General features: G+C 34.9%; 1 protein-coding gene and 1 pseudogene across 7 annotated transcripts in view; both read left to right on the forward strand.

Moving 5' to 3' along the window:
* Nucleotides 1-2,957: 2,957 nt before the first annotated feature.
* LOC111027894 (UDP-glucuronosyltransferase 2B7-like) overlaps nucleotides 2,958-26,803 on the forward strand; it is a 35,105-nt gene continuing 11,259 nt past the window's right edge. Inside the window, exons 1-5 of one of the 7 annotated variants that reach the window (XM_022306391.1) lie at nucleotides 3,702-4,970; nucleotides 8,044-8,263; nucleotides 8,343-8,562; nucleotides 8,674-8,692; nucleotides 18,844-19,534. In XM_022306391.1, coding sequence (XP_022162083.1) covers nucleotides 4,146-4,970; nucleotides 8,044-8,263; nucleotides 8,343-8,562; nucleotides 8,674-8,692; nucleotides 18,844-19,095 — 1,536 coding nt within the window. In that variant the 5' untranslated portion in view covers nucleotides 3,702-4,145 and the 3' untranslated portion in view covers nucleotides 19,096-19,534. Of the gene's footprint in view, nucleotides 4,971-8,043; nucleotides 8,264-8,342; nucleotides 8,563-8,673; nucleotides 9,334-10,664; nucleotides 11,774-14,828; nucleotides 16,524-18,178; nucleotides 18,399-18,487; nucleotides 18,708-18,824; nucleotides 19,537-26,803 lie in introns of those variants that run through there. The other 6 variants (XM_022306390.1, XM_022306387.1, XM_022306386.1 and 3 more) reach the window with 6 other exon arrangements.
* On the forward strand, nucleotides 21,697-25,572 carry LOC111027896 (annotated as a pseudogene).

The following is a 26,803-nucleotide window of genomic DNA, read 5'->3' on the forward strand; positions in this document are numbered from 1 at the left end:
ATTGCCTATATGCAATGTATGCATGTATTGAAATTCTGATCTTTGGAATTTTTAAATACACTTAAAGACTATATTTCCGAATACTTGAGATTTTTTGTACCATTTAAGGATGATCCTGTATAACAATACAAACTTCTATTTTTCAAACAGGGATCCCCTTCCCCCCCTCCCCCTTTTGGGCTTTTGATTATGCAGCAGATATTTTTTTTGAGAATTTTAATGTATCTAATTTTCAAGGAAATCGCCTGCTATAAATAATTCGCAATAAAAAAGAAGGGTTCTCATTTGAAAAATATGAGTTTGCATCGCCACAGGACACTCCTTAAGTAGTACAATAAATATCAGACATTTTAAAATATTTATGTTCACTTGCATATTTTTAAAATCAGAATTAGAAATAAATGACGTAGATACTAACAAAAGGAAAAATGGGATTGATCGTGTTCGAAAAAATCACCCTGTACGATATTATAACGTATCACACGCCTTGTTATAATAATATTGCCGTCTGGCGTTAATATGTTAAAATGAAATAAGCGTCGTGTCCATGTCGTACTGTAGTTACACAAAATAACGCATTGTTGGTGACCGTCGAGAATTTAATTCGTGAAAGTGATATGCCCTCGTCCGACGTAATTTTATTTCCGCTGTGACACTGGGCGTTCCGCGACTGTCGCCGTCTCGTGCGTCTGCGCGATCCGACGTTGCCGTGTGCCGTCGGTTTTCGTCCTACCAGTCCCCCGCCGCCCGATTAGGTCTGGTTTTGAGAGTCGTTTGCATCTTAATTTCGATATTGCGATAATGTCGTCACGTATACGAATGCGTTCCGCGCCCTCGTCGTCGCCGTGCCCGTTGCCGATGCACATTCAATTGTTGCGGAAATCCGCAATCGTTCCGATGCGATCGACGGCTCCGGTTGAAATGTCGTCGAGTTGAAAACGCCGTACGCGTCTGCAGAAGTGGGCTCGAGTTACGTCCGCGCGATGCGTTCGTGGTCAGGTTTGGTTAGGTGCACCCGGTAGTGGTATACGGACGCTATAGTGTCGTCGTCGTGGCGGGTAATGGCGAGGATCGAAACATTTGATTCGTCGCACTAGACGTGCCACGAGTGAACACCCGGTCAAGTAGAATATTAAACACGCTTACCGAGCTCCGATTGTCCGCGTCAATACGACTATAATACGTCTGTACTCGGCACAAGGAGAATAATGAATTCACAAACAGTAAACACGGGGGAGAGTGGTAGTGCGGTCGTGTACACATATAGAGGAATAACAGTCAACAGAGGAGACACGACAGTACGACCACACGAGTATAATATTCCGTACTCCGTAGTCGGCACTGCTGCCCGGCCCAACGGAGAGGATGTAATATAATATTTATCACAAACGATTATTGGGAAACGTCTCTTATTTTAATTTGCAATATTTTTTTAAGTACAGCCTGTTTTACAATACAGCCGTATTAACCCGCGGTGGATGGTTTGATAATATTTTACTATAAATTATAGTTGTGTTCACCAAGACTGAATATTTAAATTTATACGTAATAACCGTGACGTTTAGTTATTTTTACCAGCACCGTTCAACTATTTGTGAGACGCGAACACAACTTTTAATCGTAGTAATGACAACTCAACAACTATAGTTACGGTAGTCACGTAATTGTTAGTCTGACTTAAAAAATATTTAACTGTTCACTGTTCCAAATTCTTTTTTTTTTTCCGCGTGCGCGGCTGGTCCACGTTAAATTATCACGGAAATCCGCACGCGTTCTTATGCGATCGACAGCTCCGGTTGACGTAATATTAAGTTAAAAATGTCAGACTTGTCAAAAGAAATGTGCTCGAGTTACGTGCGCGTGAGTTCGTGGTACGAACCATATAGGTATACGCACAACTTCGTTCGTTCAAGTGCGTTCATTCGGATACCGCGTGCCCCCTGACTTCGGCGTGTCCTGTGAATACAGAATTAAAGTCGTCCTCCGTGAAAACGGTACACTTCAATACTGTTGTGTAGTGTTTTTTTTTTCAAATGTATTTTCCATACGTTTCCGCATTAATACGTGTCACAAGAACTTGCAGGTGGATGCCGAGTACGGATTTTTGAGGCATTTGATTTTTTTTCCAAAGCTCTAAAACGAATCTATGCCAGCCATAAATTCGATCTGCCTATACCTACTATTCAGAAGCAAATGCACGAACTTTTATTTTGCCTTTTTTGCATTTCAATTCTTTTTCGGGTTTTTTTCCAGAAACTTTGTTCGCTCTTAAGTAACATTTCGTAACATTTTTTTAAAATGCGTTTCAACTAAACCTACTTGAAAGGTTAATATTTTTTTTTATTCTAAATAATATGCTTAATCGATTTTATCTCGTCATGTTTGATTTAATATATCAATTTATCGATAAAAGTAGATACTTGTTAAGTCATTTCTTGACTACATTTCTTCTTGTATCATTTTTTTGCATTTGTAGAGGTTTATTGCTTTATTTTAAGTGCTTTTCTTTAGTTTTTTATTGTGATTAGAAATCTATTTTATTACAGTACATTTTATTTTAATAATTTAATAAACTAATGGTTTTAATTGAATGTTCTTCTTAAGTTTTTTGTTGGAAGATTTGTAGAACTTAATTGCTTTATTTTAAGAGCTTTTCTTAAGTTTTTTGTTGCTTTAAAATCCTTACTCTAGCTATCACTTTTGGATAATATGTATACTGATATAATATTAAAAACACTGATAGATAACGAAAAATAATACGGTCGATGTTGTATTTAATATTTATTAATTAGCATATTACATTTTACTGTACTCAGCGTAAATTAGAGAGCACGTAGGTACTCCACTTCCAGTTTCCGAGATTAGTTATTTCATTCCTTTAAATTATTAAAAAGATAAAAAATGAATGAGTTATTACTAACAATAACTATTGGAAAAAATATATTTTTATCTGTCTATCTAATTTATTGCAACATGTAATTTTTTTAGAGTTTTTTTCAAGACATTAAAATCTTATCTCAATAGTAATATATAATCACTATAATGATATAATATTATAACAATTGGTAAGTCGGAGAAGAAGACGGATCCAAGGACTAGCGAATACATTTCCGTAATCCTAAAAATAGATATGCGTCATGTACGTGAAAGTAAATACGTGGGTACCTACTACAACTGTAGTCAGTAATGCGTATATTATAATATAATGAAGACGTAAAAAAAGTTTTGGTTTCGACAATGAACTTGGTTCGTTTATTGGTTGTTTTTCAAATAAAATAATAGTAAATATTATGTTTTTATTTTGTACCTATTCAAAACACGTGCCATTGCGATGTGAGCGTAATAATGGTTAGGTGTATATATTATGTAATATCTCATCGTCTGTACAAACATTCACAAAACTTTTGGGTCTTTAAAGTAAACACACCGAACATCTTCGGCGTAGTGAAAACGTACTCGTTTAAGACTATCTCACTACGACTAGGAAGTTTTACGTGTTTACTTTAAAGAGCCGAAAAGTTTTGTGAATGATTGCTGGATAGAATAGAATATTATTACGGACTACGGTGCAGCAGTATTCCACTATAACCGTTCTATATAGTAATTAGTAACAAAAAAATCGAAACGGCATTGAAAACCGGTTTCAACTATGTTAGCTAAACAACCGAGCGAGCGGTAGGCATAATCATTTCGTATAGAATTTGATTGATACCTCGAACACGCTCATTACAATATAATATATTATAATTTATTATAATGTATACTAATAATATGAAAAAACGCTTCGGATCTACGTGGGTATTGTGCAATATAATTATGTTAGAACGAGACGATTTGCTTGCGCTATTTTTACAGCAGTGTTGTCGCTTTGCCCGATAGTTAAAAAAAAAAAAAAAATACATGTGTAATGTTGTGTACCAGTTTCCCGCCAATCACAATATAGTAACGTACGCACCTCGACCGTCGCCGCAGTAGTTCGAGTCCGAAGCTCATCGCGCGAGCACCGACTCGCATGATAGACGAGCGGCGCCCCAGTCGATGATATCATTATAACTATTCGAAAATATCGTGACCCGACACGGGACCGTTAACCACTTACCGTATAGTTGTGCAGGTATTACTCGAGCCAAAAAATAATAATTCCTATGGCGACGACGAAGAGATGGACCGCGGTCGCGCTGATCTTGTGGCTGTCCGCGGTCGACCCGCCGGTCGGGGAGGCTGCTCGAATTCTGGCCGTCGAAACGGTGGCGGGCAAGAGCCACTGGTACTTCATGAGCTCGTTGCTCAGGGCGCTGACGGATGCCGGACACGAGGTCACGGTTTTCACGCCGTTTCCCGAAGGCGACCGGGCCAACTACACGGAAGTGGACACTTCCCGCGACTTCCCGATGAAGCTCGACATGGACGTGATGCAGACGATAAAGGATTTTAGCGATCCGTTCAAGTTCATCAATATCATGTCAGTGATGGTCCGATATTACTGCGACGCGGTCTACGGCAACCAGAAGCTGGCCGACGTGATGGCCTCCGGGGCGCGCGGCCGGTACGACCTGCTCTTGATCGAGCCGCTGGGCACGGACTGCGTTTCGTACCTGGCCGGCGCCATAGGTCTGCCCGTGATCTACTCGATTCCGTCGCCGATGATCACCTTCGCCGAGCGGGTGTTCACCGGTCACGTGTCCAACCCGGCCACCGTGTCCAACCAATTGGCCAATCACGCCGTGCCCGCAACATTCGTCCAGAGGTTCACCAACACGGCCCTGTTCACGTACAGCATGGCCAAGCTTCGGTACGACCAGCTGGTCACTCTGTTCGCGGACCCGAGACCGTACGACCTGGCGCCGACCGTCAACCCGTCGATCGTCTTCCAGAACAGTCACTACGTCAGCGAGTCCCCGAGGCCTATCACGCCGAATGTCGTATACGTGGGCGGAGTACACCTGAAACCCGCCAAAACCATACCAAAAGTAAGTGTTCGGTTACATCACCGTGTCATATCCGATTTACCTGGTATTACGTTTGTGTTCAGTGATGTTAGTGGTCGGAAATTCAAAGATCGAAATATTATTACGCGAAATATATTCACTTTGAACGTGAAAATTGCGTATTGTTTTGTAAGCCGCGTTCTCGCAGTTTGATATTGTATCATTTTTTTTGTTGAAACAATAATAATAGATTATATGTCGACAATTGGTTTAGCATAGGGACGGTCTTTATGTTAGTTGTTCCCGAATTATTTTATTGTTAATTTATATTTTATTAATTAATATAATATCCTTAGGTATGAAAATTGAAAATTTTATTATTTAAGGATATAAAATACATAGCACAGATAAAAATACTTATGAGGGACATTGTATTACATTTTCAAGCATTTCGACCAAGCAAAAACTTTGACAGTATATAAATATATACAAATATTTATTTTTATAGGAAAAAAACTAAAACAATTAAAAATTAAAAATTTCTTTTAACTGCTTAAATACAGAAATACAAAAGTATTAAATAAACATTTGATGACATTTTCAAGTACTTACCTGTCAGAATCTGAAACTGGACAGTTTTCACTTTTGACCCCCAGAATAGCAATTATAGATTCAATTTATTACAATGCACTACCATCAAAATAGAAGCTCAACATTTTTTTTTTGCTATAAAATGTCAGGGGAATTGTTTGTACATTTCAGGTAAATCATAATTTTACGTCATCTAAAATTTAAAAAAAAAAAAATAAGTTTATGTGACACTTTAATTGAATAACTATAGCGGGTATCATACTGATTTTTTGTTTGCCCATTTTCTTATGTTTTCGACTATATACAATTATATAGAAATATGCTCATTCCTCAGCCACACACATATTATTTTGAAGATAACCGCCACTGAACAAAATTTATATTTTCAAAACAGAACATAATAATCTTCCCAAAGTTTAGAATATAATATATTCTCTGTTCCTACTCTATTAGAATGGCTCATTCACTGTATTGTCTGTAAGTACCTATAAAAATGTATTTGAATACTTAAATAAATTAAAAAAATGTTTTCGAAAAATCGGAAGTGACCTTACATCACTATATATTATAATAGCCTTGTTATAATTATTTTGATATTTAGTACGATAGTACATAGGTTACACATAATCATATCTACGATCGTGATCGTGGTTTTAGGGTAAAACCACGCTGTTGATGATGTGTACGATTTCGATATGACTTTTGACTTTAAATAACGCCTCTATAATTTGTAGGTGCTCTGATCGCTTTTATAATAAAATATATTATTATTTCAATAATTAACTGCCTAACAATTAATTATTTAATGTTAATATACATTTGCTATCACTATTATTGTACGGATATAGTATTATTACAAAACACCGACAATCAAATTATCGACAGGTGATAAAGGCACGTGCAAACAGAAAGCGGGCTGACCGCGTGGTCTGTGTAAAATACTGTAACCGGGTAACTGACCGCCGCGTTCCGCGTATCCGTCCAATACGGTACCCGCTCTGTTTGAACGCACCTCAAAATGTCGATGTTTGAAACATGATTAAAAATAGGTTACATAATACATATTATAATGACTATAATTAATTAAACATTATGAAGTAAAGAAATCACGAAATCAAAAATCATCTGAAATAATTATTTAATCAGAAACGAAAAATGTAACCATAAATGCAAAACATAATATAATTAGGTATACAAATATTAAAATAAGAAAGTCGTTGAAAACTTATCTATCATTTTAATTTATCATTACATTTACATAACGAATAATGATGTTATAAAAATGCCTTTGATTTGAGTATTAGAAGTTCTACGTATATACTACGAGTATAGGTACTAAATAATTACATAGATAATAGTGTAATATTAAAAAAACCCTTAAGTACAATTCCTAATTAGTAACATGTAATGATAAAAAATATGAAATCATAGTATGCTTGTAATTATTATTAGGATGTTTATAATCTTAAGAAATATTAAAGTGTGTACGGATATGTCCGAAAAATATCTAAGTATTAATTAAAATAATCAAATATGGCATTGTAAAATGCGTACAACATTTTAGAGCCTACTTGATGTATTCAAAACAATACCATACATTTAAAAAAAATAAAACCTAGTTTTAACAATACATAGTATCAATATTTTTTTATTTTTTTTTACTTACTTAAGATTTTTAAAAATATTTATTGAAATCTAATGCTCAATAGAAATGACTTACAATGTATGCAATTTACAAAAAATGGTCTATAATATAAAACAAAAAAATTAGTTAATCGTTAAAAATACCTAAAAAAGGTAATAAAACTAAAATATGCAAAATAAAATGAATAAACATGTCTATAAGTTAAAATTTGGTCTGAAATTTGTACGACTAAAAGATAAAATATCTAAATATTATAAGCACATGCTTCCAATAATAAAAGTGATCACAGTTAATATTATGAATTGTGATAAGTAAATAGTAAAATCATAACATGTGCTTAGAAAATCTTATTTCGTTTTTTTTGTAGTAATTTTTGAAATATTAATCTTTTATTATACTATATCGTAATCATGTCAATATTCCGACTGTCGGCGTTTTGATTGCCTCTCAATTATGCTACAAAACTGTTATATTGATGTAGGTCCCTGTATTATAATATAATTGATATATAATAAAAGTATGAAATATGTATAGAACAACAGTAAAAATTACATTTTTACAGTGCACATTTTTTCTTCAATGTGTTTGAGACAGCCACAAAATAAATAAATTTTTTTATTTTTATTTTATTGAACATATTATTATGAAACTTATTATTTTAACCACGACGGCCATTAGCTTAGTATACATTTATTACAAAAGGATAGAAAAAAAATTATGTAATAGTGTTCATTTTGTAGATGCATAATTTATTCGTTGTCAAATTTACATACGAGTATTTAAAAGATTAAAATTATTTAGTGAATCCACTGAATGCATAATTTACACAATCAAATAACGTGATGTTTTATTAAGTAATATTATTATTTACTATTCAAGGACATATTAGATTTTATCGAAGATTCTCCCCAAGGAGTGATTTTTTTCACATTCGGTTCCACGATTAAAGTGTCTTCGTTGCCTGAACATATAGAAAAGGCGTTTAAAGAAGTGTTGGCCGCTGTTCCTCAAAGAGTTTTGTGGAAATACGAAGGCGAAATGAAGGACAAACCGAAAAACGTGATGATCAGAAAATGGTTTCCTCAACGAGAAATACTATGTAAGTACACAATTTACTATAGGAAAACTTTCATTGCCCAGAAAAATTAAAAAATATATAGTATCATAATTGTTCACAGTGCATCCGAAAGTGAAACTGTTTATCAGTCACGGAGGTATGTCGGGATTGTATGAAGTTGTGGATGCCGGTGTCCCCGTACTGGGAATCCCAATTTTTTACGATCAGCCAAGAAATATTGAACATTTGGTCTTAAATGGAATGGCGATATCCATGGACCTATTGTCGATAACCAAAGAAAAACTGTCGAATGCAATTTCAGAACTCATCAACGACGAAAAGTAAGCTTTCGATAGTATCAATTAAGAATGAGACATTTGATTTCCACCACTCGTTTTAAATAGTATTTGTTAAATATTTATAATATTATGTTATGCGTATATTGTTTATAGATACTCGAAAAATGCTAAAATTGCTTCCGACCGATTCAAAGACCGACCGATGACCCCACAACAGTCGGTCGTTTATTGGACGGAATATGTGATCCGTCACAAAGGTGCGCCACACTTGAAATCTCACGCACTGAACCTTACGTGGTATCAATACCTTCTGTTGGACGTAATGGCCGTATTGTTGATTTTTGTTTTCCTAGTCGCATTCGTAGTCTTTAAGGTTTTTAAATGTATAAAAGCTCTTATGAACAGCAAAGTTAAAACTCAGTGAGTGTATATCATATAGTCACGTAGTCATTTGTTAAGAACTGTGCAGCAATGGCGTATTTAAGATATTTCTGTCGTGGGTACACATTTTTTTTAATCCCCTCTTCCCCCCCCCACCGGGTTGTAACAGAGGCATTATTTCTCACCCATAAAATTTACTTACAACGCATGTGTACAATTTGCTGCCCCCGTTTGCTGCCTCTCATGTCTCCCCTTAATACGCCAATGACGTTTAGTGTTTAACGAATATTATTATCACTATTATTTTTAATATTGTTACTATATAAATTGTTACTACTATTATTATTTTTATTATTTTGATGTAAGTGTTAAGGTTGTAGTGTATCCAGCGGTGGACTTAAATAACTTAAATAAATTTATATGCAATCGAAAAAAAAAATGTATTATTTAACATCATAATTATTTTGCACGTTGCTCCACTTCCGATTTCCACAGTATGCTATTTAATTCCAATAAATTATTATCAAGAAAAAAAATTCAATGAGTGGTTGTTAACAAAATTTAAGTGAGATAATTTTTTTTTATCTATTGACTTAATTTATTAAACATTTTTCGATAACTTTGTTTAGAGTTTTTAAGCCGTTAATATGTTATCACTTTATTAATTTAATTACTGGTATATTATATACGGGATTATACTACGTATATAAATTGGTAAATCGAGGAAGGAGACTGACTCAAGGACCAGCGTAATAATAGAAATGCGCCATATATGTGTAAGTATGTACCTATCACAATAATAATTCGCATATAATAATGAAGTAGCAAAAAAAAATTTCTGGTATCGGTAATGAACTTGGTACTTATAATGGCTGTTGATAAATATGTTTTTATTTTGTTCCTATTCAAAACACCTTGTCACGGGATGTGTGAGTAATAAGATTCGGCGATAATGTCTCATCATTTACATTTGTACAATAACTGACAAACTATTTCAGGTCGTTTGAAGGTAGTGGAGAAATTGAAACGGCATTTTTAACCAGATATTTTTAGGTAATTTTGCTTCGAGTTTTGAAGACTATAAAATCTTACATCTATTTGATACAATTGCTTAAATGATAAACTGTACAATATTAAACCACCAATATAAATTGGCAAGTCGAAGAAGGAAACTGACTCAAGGACTAGCCTATAATAATAGAAAAGCGCCACGTATGTGTAAGTACGTGCAACAATTAACAATTATAGTGCGTATGTAAAAAATGAAGTGGCAAGAAAAAAAGTTTTGGCTAGGGCAATGAACTTGGTAATTATAACGGGAGTTGATATAAATATAGTAAACATGTATTTATTTCATCGAAATCAAAGCGGCATTGAAAATCCGATTTAGCTAAACAAACAAAATCTAGCAGTAGGCAGCAGGCATAGATATTTCGTGTGTAATTACTAATTTGATTGATAACTCTTATAGCAGTGAGAGGGTGAGCTTTTTTTCCTATGAATCAACTACTTTAAATAAATACTCGTACACAAATTTTTTCACATTTTACTCTTATTTTTTCACATATTTTAAACGTAGATCGTATGTAACTATGCGAGTATAAATTATAAACTAGTCTAGCCGTCTAGGTCTTGGAGACTGCAGAATTCATTGGGGTACCCTCCCCTCCCCCCCCCTTTTGCACGAGGCAGTCTCTTAGTACACACTGTACACACTACACACATATAATATTATTGTAGTTATACGAAAACACTTCAGATCTATTTAGGTATGATGCAATATTACTCGTGTAACTATGTCAAGATATAGGTATAATGTTTGATTGTGCTAATTCTTTAAAATATTGTAAACTGTTCAAATCATTCACAAATATTTAAGTACGAAACTCGACCGACGCTGCTATAGTATAGTGTAGTACGGAGCTCTACGCATGATATACGCTTGGTACCTATTCAATATCATACCGACTCGAAAATATCGTAACCCAACCGGACCGTAAACCACAAACCGCGTATCACTAGTACGAAAAAAATAAATCCGATGGCGACGGTTAAAAGATGGACCGCTGTCTCGCTGATTTTGTGGTTGTCGGTTGACCTGTGGACGATGCCGGTCGGGGACGCCGCCCGAATACTAGCAGTCGAGACGGTGCCGGGCAAGAGTCACTGGTACTTCATGAGGTCGTTGCTCAGTTCGCTAACGGACGCTGGACACACGGTGACCGTTTTCACGATGTTTCCAGACGGAGACCGTGCCAACTACACGGAGGTGGATACGTCCGGTGAGTTCCCGTTGAAGCTCGACATGGACTTGATGATGTTGATCGAGGGAGCTAGCGAACCCTTTACGTTAGTCGGTTTCATGCCCGGAGCGATCCGATTGTACTGCGACATGATCTACGGCAATCAGAAGTTGGCCGACTTGATGGCTTCCGGAGCACGCGACCAGTACGACCTACTCATAATCGAACCGCAATTCTTCGACTGCTTTTCGTACCTAGTCGACTCTCTGGGTCTTCCTGTGATCTACTCGATTCCGTCGCCGATGATCAGTTTTTCCGAGCGGCTGTTCACCGGTCACCTGTCCAACCCGGCAACCGTGTCCAACTTATTGGCCAACCACGCCGTGCCCGGAACATTTGTCCAGAGGTTCATCAACACGGCCCTGTTGACGTACGGCTTGGCCAGGACGACGTACGACCAGCTAGTCATCAAGTTCACTGACTCGAAACCGTACAATCTGGCACCGACCGTTAACCCCTCCATCATCTTCCAGAACAGTCATTACGCCAGCGAAGCCTCGAGACCAGTCACTCCGAACCTGATCGACGTTGGAGGCATACACCTGAAACCTCCCAAAACCATACCAAAAGTGAGTGATTGATAATTTACTGTGTACAACGAATCTACACCATAGTATTTTATAGAAACATATACATGATTTGATTCCTATCCCGATGAGAAATTGGAAACATATTTTAATTAATGATTATGAAGTTGATTTTGAATCCATCGACAGTGAAAGTCGGGTTAGTGTTACTCACATTCTCGTGTTATAAAACTCTTAGAATCAACATTTTTTTATAGAGAAATGTTGTAAATCAATCACATCTAAACGAGTTCCAATGTATTGACTTGAGACTTTCAGCTATCACTACAGCCTGAGTGGTTCTATCCTACCTAAAACAGATGTTAGGACGTTGTACACATTGGTGTATGAGCAAACCAAAACCAGGACTATAGAAGTCTTGGTCTTCGTATTTTTCTATCAGACTCAGTCTTGGTCTTGCATTTCAAGGCTTGGTTTTCTAACAAGCCTCTTGCGTTATTTAAAATTTAAAGAAAATAGTGATACACCCCTATATCTTCTAGGAGTTTGTAGCATTTTTTAATTGCTTAATATCTCTAAGATATAACGAATAGTTATATTAACTTTGCTGATACAATATGTATATAATATTTATATATACTCAAAGTACAAACTATACGTAAATCCTGTTATTAGTGTAATTTATTAATGTAGAGATGTGCTTATGGCCGTAAATACCTAAATATTACGGTTAGGTTGATAAATAAAAATAAATATATAAATTAATAAAAAAATGTATTAAAAAAGAATACAGCGAAACCTCTGAATAGTGAAAACTCTTAGTCTCCGAAATTTTGCCTGTTATTCGTAAGTGTCCGTTATTCAGAGGAGATACATTTTTGAAATTCATAAAGCGTAAAATAAAATAATGCACTATGTATGTATGTATGTAGTATGTATGTGTGTATAATGTTATTATTTATTGCAAATAATTACATTTTTACATTTTTGCAAATTATTATTAATAACATATTATTATTTAAATTATATTTTTACAATCAATAGTTATATATTTATTTAATTGAATACAAGTATTTTTTTAAATTATTTTTGTGAGAAAAAATCGGTGAGCTTTGTCAGTTTATAATAACACCATCTCTGTGTAATTTAATTAGTAATATCATTCCCTAATGTTACAGCAGAAGTGAAAATAGTACTGCTTTTTATTTCTATTAATGAAAAAAAAACGACTACTTACAGTAGACAAAACGTCCTGTAAACTTGTTATTTGATATTTTGAAGTTTCTGCTTCTTCGGGCTAGTCTTCTTTCTCATTTTTGGGTTCATTGGGATCATCGGTGCTCGTTAAGTTGGTGTCATGAGTGGAAACGATTTTGTCTAATTCAAAATTGGTGTCTACTTCAACACTGCTCTCTCAAGTGATGAGAGCTAAAAGTTCTCTGTCTATAGCCAGTTTTCCAGTATCAATTGTATATTTGTATCAATTGTTTGTTCATCGTATTGACTGTCTTGGCGATTGAAACCACATAGCAAGAAGTATTTTTTTACAGTTTCAGGCTTGATTTGAGTTTGAGCAGAAGCCATCCAATACACAGCATCTAAAACATCTATAGCTCTAGAATCCCCATAATCTAAATCAGCAATAGCTTTTTGTAACAGTTGCTTACTATAGAGCCTTTTAAATTGTTGGATTATGCTATGGTCCAGAGGTTGGCCTTGAGATGTCATACTTGGTGGAAAAAAAACTAGCTAAACATTTTTAAATTTAAGATATTGATGAGGAGCTGCGTTGTCGATAAAAATTTTCTTTGACTTTTTATCATTTGTTTATCGAACTTCGTAAACCAGTCTGTGTCGTAATCAAGGCCTTTTTTATTCTAACATCAGTTAACGGAGAATTTATTTATGTCTAATATTTTGAAAGCTCGAAGTCATTTTGCCTTACCTATGACGAGAGGATGTTTCAACTCACCTATCATATTACAGCACAATAACACGGCCTACGTTCTTTTGAAACTTTTTCACCGCTGCACGTTTCATTTTTAAATGCCATAATTTTATTGGAAAGAACTCGTAAAAATAGTCCACTCTCGATGGCATTGAAGATGTCTTGCTCATCATATTTATGGATTATGCATGAACATTTTTTCTCTCAGCCACCAACAGCTATTCTATCAACAGCTGAAGCTTCCCCATAGATAGATTTATACATAATATTATGCATTTTTCGAAATTTTTCAGCCACCCGTTTGAAGCTTAAGATCCGTGAACTTCAGCATTCTGTTTAGCCTTTCCCTGTATCGTTGGTCAAGAAATTGGCAAATTTTTTTCCCGAGTTTTGCTAAACCAGACAAAAAATTCTTCATCAATCATCCTGCCTTCACATTTTCTTAATATCGTTAATTTACGTTCTTCATTTCCATTTTCAACCCACTCTATATAAATTTCTTCTGTGTTGGACACATTATCCACAAACTGTGTTTTTCCAACTTGAAACTCTTCTGGGAGTGCACGAATTCCTACGTTTCATTTGTTTTCACGGAAATCTAAAATTTCAAAGTTTTCGCGATGCGACAACCGCTTTCGTTTTAACGTAGTCATCGCTTCGAAAGCCACTTCCCTAACTGGCATACTTTTGTCATACCCCTCTTAACTGTTTCATCGATAACTGAATTCATCGTAATTCTATCGTTCCATAGCGAGTTTGTTATCGTAATTATATTATTTCAAGAGTATTCACGAATGTGAATATGAATTATTTTCAAATAAACATAAAAATAATGTTCGCTTTCGGAGATTTTCCCATTGAAAATTAGTGAAAATGTCCCCATGCAAAAAAAACGTCCGATATTGGGAGGTGTCCGTTAGTTGAGATTTTTCTGTATATATTAAAATATAAACTTAAAAATGTTAGTGCAATTGAAAGAAGAATATATATTAATTAAACAGCATAAATTAGATACCACGGCACTTCATTTCTGATATCTACGAATGGTTAATTAATTCCATTATATTATTAAGAAGAAAAAAAACAACGAGTCGTTATTAATAAACTTTAAGCGGGATATTTTTATTTTACCTATTAACTTAATTTATTTAAACATTTATAGGTAATTTTTCTAAGAGTTTTTAAGACGATAAAATCTTACATCTATATTAATATAATTACTTGAATGATATACAATACAGCATTAAACTACTTGCATAGTTGTATAAATTGGTGAGTCGAAGAAAGAGACTGACTCAAGGACCAGCGCAATAAAAGAAATGCGCTATGTATGTGTGAGTACGAACAACAATAATAGTGTGTATATAATAATTATTAATGTGTGCATGAAAAAAAGTTTCGGCAATGAACTTGGTACGTATAATGATATTTGATATGAATATAGTAAACATAGTCTTAATTTTATTCTTATATAAAATACCTGATCATCGGGATGTGTGCTTAATAAGATACGGCGATAATGTCTCATCATGTGTGCAATTACTGACTAAACATTTCGAGTTGTTTTAAAGTCGTGAAGAAATCGGAACGGCATTGAAAACCAGATTGAGATAAACAAACAAAATCTAGCAGGCAGCTGACTTAATTCTTTCGTGTGTAAATCGATTGAAAACTCTTAAAACACATCACTGTACACACTTCACATATATACAATTAGGTATTATGATAATGCGAAAACACTTCTGATCTATTTAGGTATGATGTAATCATGTTAAGATGTGTATAGTTTGATTGCGCCAATTTTTTACGATATTTTAAAATGTTCGAATCAATAACGCACATTAAAGTACGAAACTCTACCGTCGCTGCTGTAGTAGTGAGGCCGGAGCTCTGTGAACGCTCAATAAATAGCATACTAAGCTAGGCATCTGCATATTATACCTACTCAAAAATATCGTAACCCAACCCAACCGCAAACCATTTACCGTGTACTCGTATAAAAAAATAATTCCCATGGCGACGATGAAAAGATGGACCGCGGTCTCGCTGATCTTGTTTCTGTTGGTTGACCTGCGGACGATGCCGGTCGGGGAGGCTGCCCGAATCCTGGCAGTCGAGACGGTGGCCGGAAAGAGCCACTGGTACTTCATGAGCTCGTTACTCAGGTCGCTGACGGATGCCGGACACGAGGTCACGGTTTTCACGCCGTTTCCCGAAGGCGACCGAGCCAACTACACGGAGGTGGATACGTCCCGAGACTTCCCAATAAAGCTCGACATGGACGTGATGCAGACGATGAAGGATTTTAGCGACCCGTTCAAATTAATCAATATTATGTCTCATATGGGCCGATTTTACTGCGACGCAATCTACTTCAACCAAAAACTGAAAGACTTGATGGCTTCGGGGGCTCGAGACCGGTACGACCTACTCTTGGTCGAGCCCCTGGGCTTTGACTGCATTTCGTACCTGGCCAACGGTCTAGGTCTACCTGTGATCTACTCCATACCGTCGCCGATGCTTACTTTCGCCGAGGGATTGTTCACCGGTCATGTGTCCAATCCGGCAACCGTGTCCAACATATTGGCCAAGCACGCCGTGCCCGGAACGTTCGTCCAAAGGTTCACAAACATGGCCCTGCTGACGTACGGTATGGTCAAGTCTCGGTTCGACCAGATGGCCATCTTCTTCACGGACCCGAGATCGTACGACAGGGCACCGACCGCTGACCCCACCATCATCTTCCAGAACAGTCATTACATCACCGAAGTCTCGAGACCGGTCACGTCAAACGTTGTTTACGTTGGTGGCGTACACCTGAAACCTCCCAAAACCATACCAAAAGTGAGTGATCGATAATTTACTGATAATGAAATTTGACACCATCGTTTTTTGAGGAAAATACACTTATACGTGTTCCTACATTCTGACTTGAGTCTTACAGCTATAATAACTACATCCTCAGATGCATCCAACGGTGAAGCGTCTCCTTAATATTCTTCACGTTAAGTCAGCTTATGGAAAATTAGCATAATTGTGGGTAATAAAAAATTTTGCAAAATTTGCATAGTTTTGACACCTAAACAAATTAGGGAAAGTAGAGCCAAAATCAATTATACAATGATTTCTTTGGCTGAAGGATTATAATAATTTAATAATCATTATCAATCATCATTGCCAAGTGTGAATCTAATTTAAATTATTAATGATTTTTAAACTAATTTTATTCAGCCTACTTGTAATTTAATTTAATGTATTTTATAGAATTACTAATCGTGTTAAAATATCCTTTTGTCGTAAGCATAATATTATATAATATAATATTAAGGTAAAGTTAATAATATTTAGATTCGAAACGCTCTTTTTAGAGTCGGTCTTACCAGGTTACAATTATACATTCTGAGGAATCGCCTTAGACAAATTGGCTCAGGCCTCGCTCTATCTCAGAGATCCTGATGTTGTGAAAGACATAAATATATGTTTATATTAAAAAAATAACTAAAAATGATATTAAATTCAATATATAACCGAAGTGTTGAGCCTTATAAAGTTATAACCGATTTTTTTTATGTATTTATATACGTTCACACCGTTCCAGACGATTTTGAGTTTAATAAGCGACTGGACCTTATATCCGTGAGTCTTATAAGCGGCGTCTACTGTACATACTAAAATATGCAATTGATATGTACATTTTAATTTGATTACATCAACGATACCAAGCATACCCATTTATTAATTTAATTTAATTTGGTCTGCAATGTGAACCACTGAAAGATAAAATATAATATATAAGTTATAAACATAATATTCATGTAAAACAATACTCATAAGTGAAAGGTAAATGTTACTATAAATTGTGATAGGTTGTTAGGTTGTATGTAATATCTAGTTGAATCATAATATTATTGTGTCATAAAAATGAAATTTCGTTCATTTTTTGCAATTTTATATAAAATATTTACATATTTTAAATATTGACCTAATTTTATAAAATTTAACAATACAGAACAAACAATGTATTGCAATGTACGTATCAAAAATAATTGAATTGAATTTCGTATGCACGTGTATAATTTTCATCTACTAGCATACAGAGAACAATTTAAAAAATGTGATTTTAAGATTTAACATTTTAATGTTCATACCTGTGTAATAGTATAATAGAAGTAAAATACCTACATTTGTTGATTTTTTCTTCACTTACCGTATGATAAAGTTTAAAAAAAACTAATTACTAAAACTACATAGGCATGATACGAAAGAATGGGAAATAATTATTTGGTAAACAATTTGTCATTCTTTATAAGTTATTCGTGTTCAATTTAAGAGTATTGAAATAACAAAAATGCTTTTTAGTGGTTTTGTTTGTGTTCAAAATCGTAATTTGTTTTTATTTAATTTATTCAAAGTCTATTAATTCACTGTAATACATAAGTATATAAAATATAATGTTTTTCTAATTGAGTATTATTATAATTTATAATTTTCAATTCAAGGACATATTAGATTTTATCGAAGATTCCCCACAAGGAGTGATTTTCTTCACATTTGGTTCCACGATTAAAGTGTCATCGTTGCCTGAACATATAGAACGGTCGTTTAAAGAAGCGTTGGCCGCTGTTCCTCAGAGAGTTTTGTGGAAATACGAAGGCGAAATGAAGGACAAACCGAAAAACGTGATGATCAGAAAATGGTTTCCTCAACGAGAAATACTATGTAAGTAAATCTTATGATGTATAAAGCCATCGTCTTTCGTTCCTGAAAAAAATATAAAAATATAATAAATCATAATAAATTGTTCATAGTACATCCGAAAGTTAAACTGTTTATCAGTCACGGAGGTATATCCGGAGTGTACGAAGCCGTAGATGCCGGTGTTCCCGTACTAGGATTTCCAATTTTTTACGATCAGCCAAGAAATATTGAAAATTTGGTCTTAAATGGAATGGCGATATCCATGGACCTATTGTCGGTAACCGAAGAAAAAGTGTCCAATGCCATTTCGAAACTCATCAACGACGAAAAGTAAGCCTCAGTTGGTAGTAATTACGAATGCAATTTCTATACAACTCGGTCTCAATAGTACTACTGTAAGATTTATTGTATGCCTATAATATGATGTCGTCCGTATCTTTTTTACAGATACCTAACTAATGCTAAAATTGCTTCCGACCGATTCAAAGACCGACCGATGACCCCACAACAGTCGGTCGTTTATTGGACGGAATATGTGATCCGTCACAAAGGTGCGCCACACTTGAAATCTGACGCTCTGAACCTTACTTGGTATCAATACCTTCTTTTGGACGTAATTGCAGTATTGTTGATTTTTGTTTTCCTAGTCGCATTCGTAGTCTTTAAGGTTTTTAAATGTATAAAAGCTCTTATGAACAACAAAGTTAAAACTCAGTGAGGCCTACTAGTCAACGATTGTTATTTGTCATGATGACAAATGCTGCACTGTTGGATACGAATCGTGTATTGTAAATCAATTACTATTTATTTTAATATTGTTATTATATAATTTGTTATTGCTATTATTATTGTCTTAATGTGTGAGTTATGGTTGTGAACTGTTGTGTATCCGGTGATGGACGGATTTTTAAAAATAAATATAATTGTAATCCAAGAGAAAAAAAATGTTATTTTGATCATAATAATATTATGATAACGTATAGTATTTTTTATTGTGTGTTAAAAAAAAAATGAATATCTTAAAATAATTACAAAATATATTATTATGTCGAAAATAATACAAGTTAAATATCAGTAAACTTCTGCTTAGAAATTTGTATACATTATTATACATTTGTACCTATTGCTTAATTAAATAAATGCAAAATTAATAGCGAAAAATGGTATATTAATTTTGGAACGAGTACCTACATAAAGTTATGAAATGTAATTTTATATTTTCAAATTCGAAATTACTACGATTGTAACGTAGCATATATTTATATTTTGAGAAAACTTCTTTCTGCGTCACCAGTCACGATGGGTGCATGTTTAAAACAAGAAACGTCTTCACGAAAATATTATGTATATTTCTGCTTCACTTAACCCAATTTCAACATTTTTAACCAACGAGATATTTTCTCGTAGGTTAGTGGCCGATTTTTCTATTTGTAAAATGGTTTCTTTGATGCATTGAAAATTGGCTAATACTACTGCAAGTTTATTTTTATTGACTTGTCTATAAATCTTGAACTTTTGAATAGAAATTGCATTGTTTTCATTAAATGTGTTGATATCTCCTTTGACCTTATCAAAGATTTTACCATGGTAAAAAGCTGCATTAGGTATCATTTCCCACCATTAAGGTACAAATATGTATACTAAACTCGTTTAGACTTCGATTATTTGGTCTAGTTTGATCAAGCGTAGTTTTTATTAACTGTTGACTAATCTAGTGTTTGTTTGATTTCAATTTACTCCTCCTTTCAATTTGTTTTGAAGTTCTTAAATTTTGAGTAATCTGTGATTTTGTATCACATGATACTTTGGTTTCACGAAAAGGACAACATAATATAATATAACTCTTGAAATCTCGAGCTCAGAACCTAACGTGGTATCAATGTTTACTGTTGGACGTAATGGCCGTAGTGATAATTTTTGTTTTTGTAGTCATTCAGGTTTTCAAATATTTAAATGCTTTTAAAAACGGTACAGTTGAAACTCTGCAAGTCTCTAGTAATCACGGGTTTTTAATGATAACAAACACTGCACCATTGGTTACGAATCGTGTAGCAGTGGCATATTTAGGATTTTGTTACTCTTGAAGGGTGCATATTTTTTAGGGTTACTGAGCTCATTTTTTTCACCACAAAATATACTTACAACACATGCGTACAATTTACTGCCTCCATTTTCTGCCACCCATGCATCCCAATACCAAAATGCCGAGTAATGTTTATCTGATATTATTATCATTATTATTTTTAATATTTTTGTTTTTATTTTTATTGCACTTAAGCCCGGTGACTAAGGCCATCAGCTGTTGTAGGGGTTATGAACCGTGGTAGGGGCAAGGTTAGTACGGTAGGTTGTTTTTTACGATTGTTACAGACTTACAGTCGTTACGGTAGGTAGAAAACACACACGTGTTACCATACATATATACATGTGTGGCAAAGTTTTTAACTACTATGAAAGTATGAACCCAGGTGGTCACCCATCCGGGAGCTAGTAGCTGTTATTGCATTTCGCAACTGGTAGCAGCCAACGTTTTACGCCAGGTCACAGTATTTTTTTAATATAGTAATTATATAAATTGTGGCTATACTATTATTATTATATTGATGAACGTGTTATGGTTTTTGCGCATCCGGCGATACAAAAAATATAAATGAAAATAAATATAGTAATAAATAAATGTATGAAAAAAAAAATTCAAAATATATAGCTTTGAATATCTGTGTACTTGGAAAGAAAAAAAATGTATTAATTAAACAGCATACTCGTACATTTAATAGCTGGTGCTCCACTTCCGATTTCCACGATATGTTATTTAATTCCATTAAATTATTAAGAAAAAAAATCAATGAATCGTTATTAATAAAATCAAAGTGAGATATTTTAATTTTACTTATTGGCTTGATTTATTTTAACATTTTTTAGGTAATTTTGCTTCCGGTTTTGAAGTAAAATCTTACACCTATACCGAAATGATCACTTAAATTATATACTACATACAGTATTAAACTAGCAATATAAATTGGTAAGTCGAAGAAGGAGACTGACTCAAGGACCAGCGCATAATATTAGAAATACGCCACTTATGTGTAAGTACGTGCAACAATTATAGTGCGTATATAAAAATGAAGTGATGGCAAGAAAAAAAGTTTTGGCTAGGGCAATGAACTCGGTACTTGTAACGGGAGTTGATATAAATATAGTAAACATGTATTTGTTTTATCGAAATGAAAACGGCATTGAAAACCCGATTTAGCTAAACAAACAATAGGAATAGCATCAGGCGGCAGGCATAATTATTTCATTTGTTATTCGATTGATAACGCTTATAGTACGCACCGCGCACACTACACACATTAGAACATCATTACAATAGTACGAAAACACTTCGAATCTATTTAGGTATGATGTAATTATGTTTTAAGATATACAACGTACGATTGCGTCAATTGTCGATAGTATTTTAAAAGGTTCAAATCAATAACGCATAATATTAAAGTACGAAGCTCTACCGTAGCTGCCGGCAGTAGTGAAGTTCGGAGCTCTTCGGGCGCGCACAAAATCGCATAACACATACACGAGGTACCTGTATATTTTACCTGCTCGAAAATATCGTAACCCGGCCGAACCGTAAACCACTTACCGCATACTCGTGTGAAAAAATAATTCCCATGGCGACGATGAAGAGATGGACCGCGGTCTCGCTGATCTTGTGGCTGTCGGTCGACCTGTGGACGATGCCCGCCGGGGAGGCTGCCCGAATCCTGGCCGTCGAAACAGTGCCGGGCAAGAGCCACTGGTACTTCATGAGATCGGTGCTCAGATCGCTGACGGACGCCGGACACACGGTGACCGTTTTCACGATGTTTCCGCAAGGCGACCGGCCCAACTACACGGAGGTGGACACTTCGCGAGACTTCGTGTTGAAGCTCGACATGGACGTGACGCAGACGATCCGGGAATATAGCGGTCCGTTTAATTTAGTCAATGTCATGGCTAAAATAGGCCGATATTACTGCGATGCGATCAATGGCAATCAGGATTTGGCCGAATTGATAGCTTCCGGGGCACGTGACCGGTACGACGTACTCGTGATCGAGCCACAATTCATCGACTGCATTTCGTACCTGGCCGACGCTCTGGTCTACCTGTCATCTACACGATTCCGTCGACAATGCTCACCTTCTCTGAGCGGCAGCTCACCGGTCACCTGTCCAACCCGGCGACCGTGTCCAACTTATTGGCCAAGCACGCCGTGCCCAGAACGTTCGTCCAGAGGTTCGCCAACACGGCCCTGTTGACGTACAGCATAGCCAAGAGTCTGTACGACTATCTGGTCATATTGTTAACGGACCCGAGACCGTACTACCTGGCGCCATCCGTTAACCCCGCCATCATCTTCCAGAACAGTCATTACGTCAGCGAGGCCTCGAAACCGATCACGTCGAACGTTGTCTACGTCGGTGGCATACATCTGACACCCGCCAAAACCATACCGAAAGTGAGTGCTGTTTGATAAATTACTGGTAAAGACATTCCACACCACCATTTTTTGAGGGAAAGCACACTTATGCGAGTTCCTATGTTCTGACTTGAGTCTTATACAGCTATATTATCGCTAAATCCTCAGACGAGACCAACACACGAGGCTGTAGCGTCCTCTTAATGTTTTTCACGTTCAGTCAGTTCATAGGAAATTAGCATAATTGTGAGTGTTAAACATTTTGCAAAATTGGTATGATTTTGATAATTCTAATCAAATTAGGGAAAGTAGAACCAAAATGAATTGTACAAACACTTCTTTGGCTCAAATTTTATGTTGGTGCAAAATATTTCAATTTTACATTAACATTAAAAAAAATGGTGATGGTGATTATTAAATACACAATAATTTAATATAAATCTACTCGTTTAAGCGATATTGTTGTATTGTACCTTTTTATATTTATATTTATTCATTTTTACTATAGTGTGTACAATTTATCTTTTTATTTTAGTATAAATAAGAGAGATACACATTATAAAATCGATGATCGCCTTGGCAGTTAGGATAAAACAAGGCTAATGCCGATGTGCACGATTATGTTATAAAATCTGAGCTTAAGACACTCCTCTAAAGCTTGTCTATAGTTAGATTCTAAACTGTCTTTTCAGAGTCTTCCTTAGGTTATATTCAGACATATATTCTGCTTAAGCACCTTAAAGAAAATGTCTCAGACCTCGCTCTACCTCAGAGTTGGTTCTGGCTCTGTTCATAAAATATATTAATATCATTCATAATTACCACCCTATAACATAGGCTATTAGCATTGCATAATTATTAGAAGCTGCCAAAAAAAAAAAATTTTAAATTTTAATACCCATTTGGACGCTTAGAATCAGTTATCAATTACTTATTATAGATAATTAATATGGTTTTGTTTATGTAAAATACTGATAGCTGAATATTATCAACAGGTTAGAATGTCTACATTTGAAACATGATTGAAATTAGGTTAGATTATACTATTTTAATGATAAATTATATACTATATTAAATCAGTGGTCAGCAACATGTTTGGACTCTAAGGCCACATTCTAAAATTAAAAAAGTTTCAGTCTTATTTTAAAAAAGTAATGGAATGATCATGCGGGTCGTTGGTTGCCGTATTAGGAGATGTAAGAAATAATTATTTCAGTGGTAATTCCTGCTTTCTAAACGTATTTTTAATAGACAGATATCTAATTATTACAAAAGTTTTAATTAATAAACCTATGGTAATAGAAGTAAATACCATAGTTGTTACTTTTTTCTGCACTTGCCATGTGATGAAGTTGAAAAAAGTTATTTGCTAAAACTACATAGGTATGATACGGGGAGATGGAAGATTTATACATTATTCATGTTCAATTAACGAGTGTTGAATTAAAAAAATATTTTTTATATACAAACACGTAATTTTGTTTTTATGTTAGTTATTAGAAAGTCTGTTAATTCGCTGGAATATATAAATATATATAAGATAATGTTTTTCTAATTGAGTATTATTATAATTTATAATTTTCAATTCAAGGACATATTAGATTTTATCGAAGATTCCCCACAAGGAGTGATTTTCTTCACATTTGGTTCCACGATTAAAGTGTCATCGTTGCCTGAACATATAGAACGGTCGTTTAAAGAAGCGTTGGCCGCTGTTCCTCAGAGAGTTTTGTGGAAATACGAAGGCGAAATGAAGGACAAACCGAAAAACGTGATGATCAGAAAATGGTTTCCTCAACGAGAAATACTATGTAAGTAAATCTTATGATGTATAAAGCCATCGTCTTTCATTCCTGAAAAAAATATAAAAATATAAAAAATCATAATAAATTGTTCATAGTACATCCGAAAGTTAAACTGTTTATCAGTCACGGAGGTATATCCGGAGTGTACGAAGCCGTAGATGCCGGTGTTCCCGTACTAGGATTTCCAATTTTTTACGATCAGCCAAGAAATATTGAAAATTTGGTCTTAAATGGAATGGCGATATCAATGGACCTATTGTCGGTAACCGAAGAAAAAGTGTCCAATGCCATTTCGAAACTCATCAACGATAAAAAGTAAGCCTCGTATGGTATTAATTGGAATGCTATTTTATTTCTGTACCGCTCGTTCTCAATGGTACTATTGTAAGATTTGTTGAATACCTGTAATATTATGTTGTGCGTATATTTTTTACAGATACTCAACAAATGCTAAAATTACTTCCGACCGATTCAAAGACCGACCGATGACCCCACAACAGTCGGTCGTTTATTGGACGGAATATGTGATCCGTCACAAAGGTGCGCCACACTTGAAATCTGACGCTCTGAACCTTACTTGGTATCAATACCTTCTGTTGGACGTAATGGCCGTTTTGTTGATTTTTGTTTTCCTAGTCGCATTCGTAGTCTTTAAGGTTTTTAAATGTATAAAAGCTCTTATGAACAACAAAGTTAAAACTCAGTGAGGCCTACTAGTCAACGATTGTTATTTGTCATGATGACAAATGCTGCACTGTTGGACACGAATCGTGTAGTGTAAATCCATTACTATTTATTTTAATATTGTTATTATATAATTTGTTATTGCTATTATTATTGTCTTAATGTGCGAGTTATGGTTGTTAACTGTTGTGTATCCGGTGATTAACGGATCACTAAAAATAAATACTATTGTAATGTGAAAGAAAAATTGTTTTTTTCATCATAATTAATGATAACTTATTGTAGAAATCGTTTTTAAGGACTAGAATTTGTTACTTGATGCATCTGCATATTCGTTCTGAAAATATTATTTTATCAATTATACAGCTGTGTGAGGGGCAACCTGATTAAAGCAGCCGTGGGTTCGACGCCGTGTTCGTGTCGTCAGGTATTGGCCACTCACGGGCGGGCGCTTTCGTACGGATAAAATGCGCAAGTGATGTACGGGCACTACCTGTGTATGATAAAATGGACTGATAATATGAGACGCAGAGGAAAATTGTAGGAAATTAGGAAAATGTCACAATACGATGGTGATTATAAGTAGTGGAGACACGAAATTAAAATTTTAAAAAAATACGGTAAGAATTCAAAATAATAATAAGTGAAAATAAACAGTGCTTATCGCATAGTGTCAGTAGATATGGTATTGCACAGATATAATATAGAATAAACTAGATTGCTAACTGTGATACAGCACCTGTGTTGAACTGGTTGAAGCTACCGGCTGCCATTTTAATCGATGCGTATGTTCGTTATCATTCGTCTTTATGAGATAACATTAAATTATTGGTATTGTAAAAATTATATATGTGTATTATCAATTATGTTATCATATTATCAACATTAAATAAGTGTGATAAGATCCCGTAGGCCTCCTTTTAAATGGCGAATGGTAGCTCCAAGTATTATCACAGTTAGCAATCTAGTTTATGCTATATATCTGTATGGTATGATGATGTATCGCTAATCAGGTGAACAAATGATAAATAAAATTACACTCAAATGGGTATAATTCTCTTATGGAGACTTGGGATGATAATTGGAGGATTAAGGTAAATCAAACCAAATCAAATCACACAAATTTTAACCTTTAAGCTAGGTAACTGTCCGGCAGTCACTCTTTACGGTACTCATATTCCGTCTACTCCAACAGTAAAATATCTTGGATAAACCCTTGACCGTAGACTCACCTGAGCCCAACATACGCGTGTAAAAATACTTCAACTAAACCGTCGACTTCATATGCTTAAACTTTACTAGTTAATAACAAACACACAAATCTAAATATAAAACTACTAATATATAAATCCCTCATCGAACCTATCTGGACTTATGGTCTCCAACTGTGGGCAAATGCTAAAAAATCAAATTTTAATCGCATTTAGGCTTTTCAAAATATTGCTTTAAGGAAATTAACGAACTCTCTCTCGTATATA

Source organism: Myzus persicae, unplaced genomic scaffold, assembly GCF_001856785.1.
Source record: "Myzus persicae strain clone G006 unplaced genomic scaffold, MPER_G0061.0, whole genome shotgun sequence".
Classification (NCBI taxonomy): Eukaryota; Metazoa; Arthropoda; class Insecta; order Hemiptera; family Aphididae; genus Myzus; species Myzus persicae.